The sequence below is a fragment of the Eurypyga helias genome, unplaced genomic scaffold (assembly GCF_000690775.1).
Source record: "Eurypyga helias isolate BGI_N326 unplaced genomic scaffold, ASM69077v1 scaffold26644, whole genome shotgun sequence".
Classification (NCBI taxonomy): domain Eukaryota; kingdom Metazoa; phylum Chordata; class Aves; order Eurypygiformes; family Eurypygidae; genus Eurypyga; species Eurypyga helias.
In genome coordinates, this window is record NW_010247243.1 from 8,855 (window position 1) to 10,451 (window position 1,597).

Consider the following 1,597-nt stretch of genomic DNA (forward strand, 5'->3'; position numbering starts at 1 on the left):
GGGTGTACAGAGGTGGGTTGCAGTATGCGGCGGGGGGGGCATGGGGTCCCTACCCCCAAAAAAACAGCCCAGAAGCAAGGGGAAGGGGTGGTCCTCACTTACGATTCTCGGATAAGGCACTCGCCCGAAGGAGTAGATTTCCCAGAGGAGGATCCCAAAGCTCCACACGTCTGACTTGGTGGAGAATTTCTGGAGGGAAGGGAGAAAATCCCCCTGAGTGGGGTCAGGCAGGGATGAGGGGGCTGCAGATCTTCCCCACCCTCAGGGAAGCTGGTTTTGGGGGTCAGACAGCAAGAACTGAAGCTCAAGCACTAGGGAAAAATCCGGGACAGCCCGAGATGTACCCCCTTCCTCCAGCCTCCAGCACATCCTCACCGCCTGGGACCCACCTCCAGCTCCACTCACCCACCTTTTCTCTAAGTGCTTCTGGTGCCGTCCACTTCACCGGCAGCTTCCCCGTGTCCTGCGTGGAGGAGGCTTCCTTGGTCAGCCCGAAATCGCTGACCTTGGCGATGTTGTCCTCGGAGACCAGGACGTTCCTCGCTGCCAAGTCCCGGTGGACAAAGTTGTTGGCTTCCAGGTACTCCATGGCTTCACAGACATCTCTGGTTGGGGCCAGAGGGAGAAGGGGGTCAGCAAGGTGGCCCCAAAAAGGCCGGTGGGGGCAGGGCAGGGCAGCGAGCACGGCCAACCCGCGGTGCCTCACTGTCGTACTTACAGGGAGAACTTCAGCAAGCAGTCTGCGCCCAGGACCGACCGCCCACGCGACCGCAGGTAGTCTACTAGGCTGCCCTGGAGGGATGGAGAGAGGGTGCCATCAGGGCCAGCGTCCCACTCACTACCCCATCCCGTGTGGGGCAGCACCCTGGGACGACATCCCTCCCTTGGAGCCAGCGATGCCACCCCTAAACATCCCGGTGGTCCCAGGGAGATGTCACCCATGTTGGGATGACCCAGCTGGGTCTGGAGGGGGGGAAAGGGGGCAGAGCAAGAGGGCAGGTGCCCGGGATGGGGGGTCTCACCTTGGCCATGTACTCAGTGACGATGTAAAGGCCACTCTTCTCCTCCACGATCACCCCCAGGAGCTGCACCAGGTTGCTGTGTCGGAGCTGCCTGCGCAGCGTGGGAGGGGTCAGGGCAGGGGTTTGGGGAGAAGAGGGGTGCCCACGGTCCCCGCAGGGCATCAGGGACCACCTGCCTCTGCTTGTTCAGACAGAGGTGCCCCCTCCCTCCCACTGTCCCCCCCCTCCAGTACCACTCACGTCATCACGGACGCCTCTGCCAGAAAGGCTTGCGCTGTGGCATCGTTTTTAATGCACTTCACGGCGACTTTGTTGCCCCGGTAATCCCCCAGCATCACGTCTGCAGGCCAGGAGAGACAGGCACGGGAGGCACTGGGAAGCATCCCAGCCTCCCGGGGGCCCCACCATCCCCCTGAGGGGGCTGCAGGAAAGCTCCCCACCCTCATTTAGGGCTACCACTGCGTTGGGGACATGGGGGGCTCACCTCCAAATTCCCCTTTGCCAATGATCTGCAACAACTTGAGGTCCTTCATGTTGAGGGCCCAGCCACCTGTGGGGACGGGGATGGTAAAGGG

General features: G+C 62.1%; 1 protein-coding gene across 1 annotated transcript in view; it reads right to left on the reverse strand.

Moving 5' to 3' along the window:
* The window catches only part of CSK (c-src tyrosine kinase), a 4,591-nt gene that overhangs the window by 423 nt on the left and 2,571 nt on the right, over positions 1–1,597 (reverse strand). Inside the window, exons 5-10 of the mRNA XM_010150682.1 lie at positions 1,507–1,594; positions 1,263–1,362; positions 1,023–1,113; positions 719–792; positions 410–605; positions 14–189 (exon numbers count right to left, since the gene is read on the reverse strand). Of these exons, the coding sequence (XP_010148984.1) occupies positions 14–189; positions 410–605; positions 719–792; positions 1,023–1,113; positions 1,263–1,362; positions 1,507–1,594 (725 nt within the window). The remainder of the gene's footprint in view (positions 1–13; positions 190–409; positions 606–718; positions 793–1,022; positions 1,114–1,262; positions 1,363–1,506; positions 1,595–1,597) is intronic.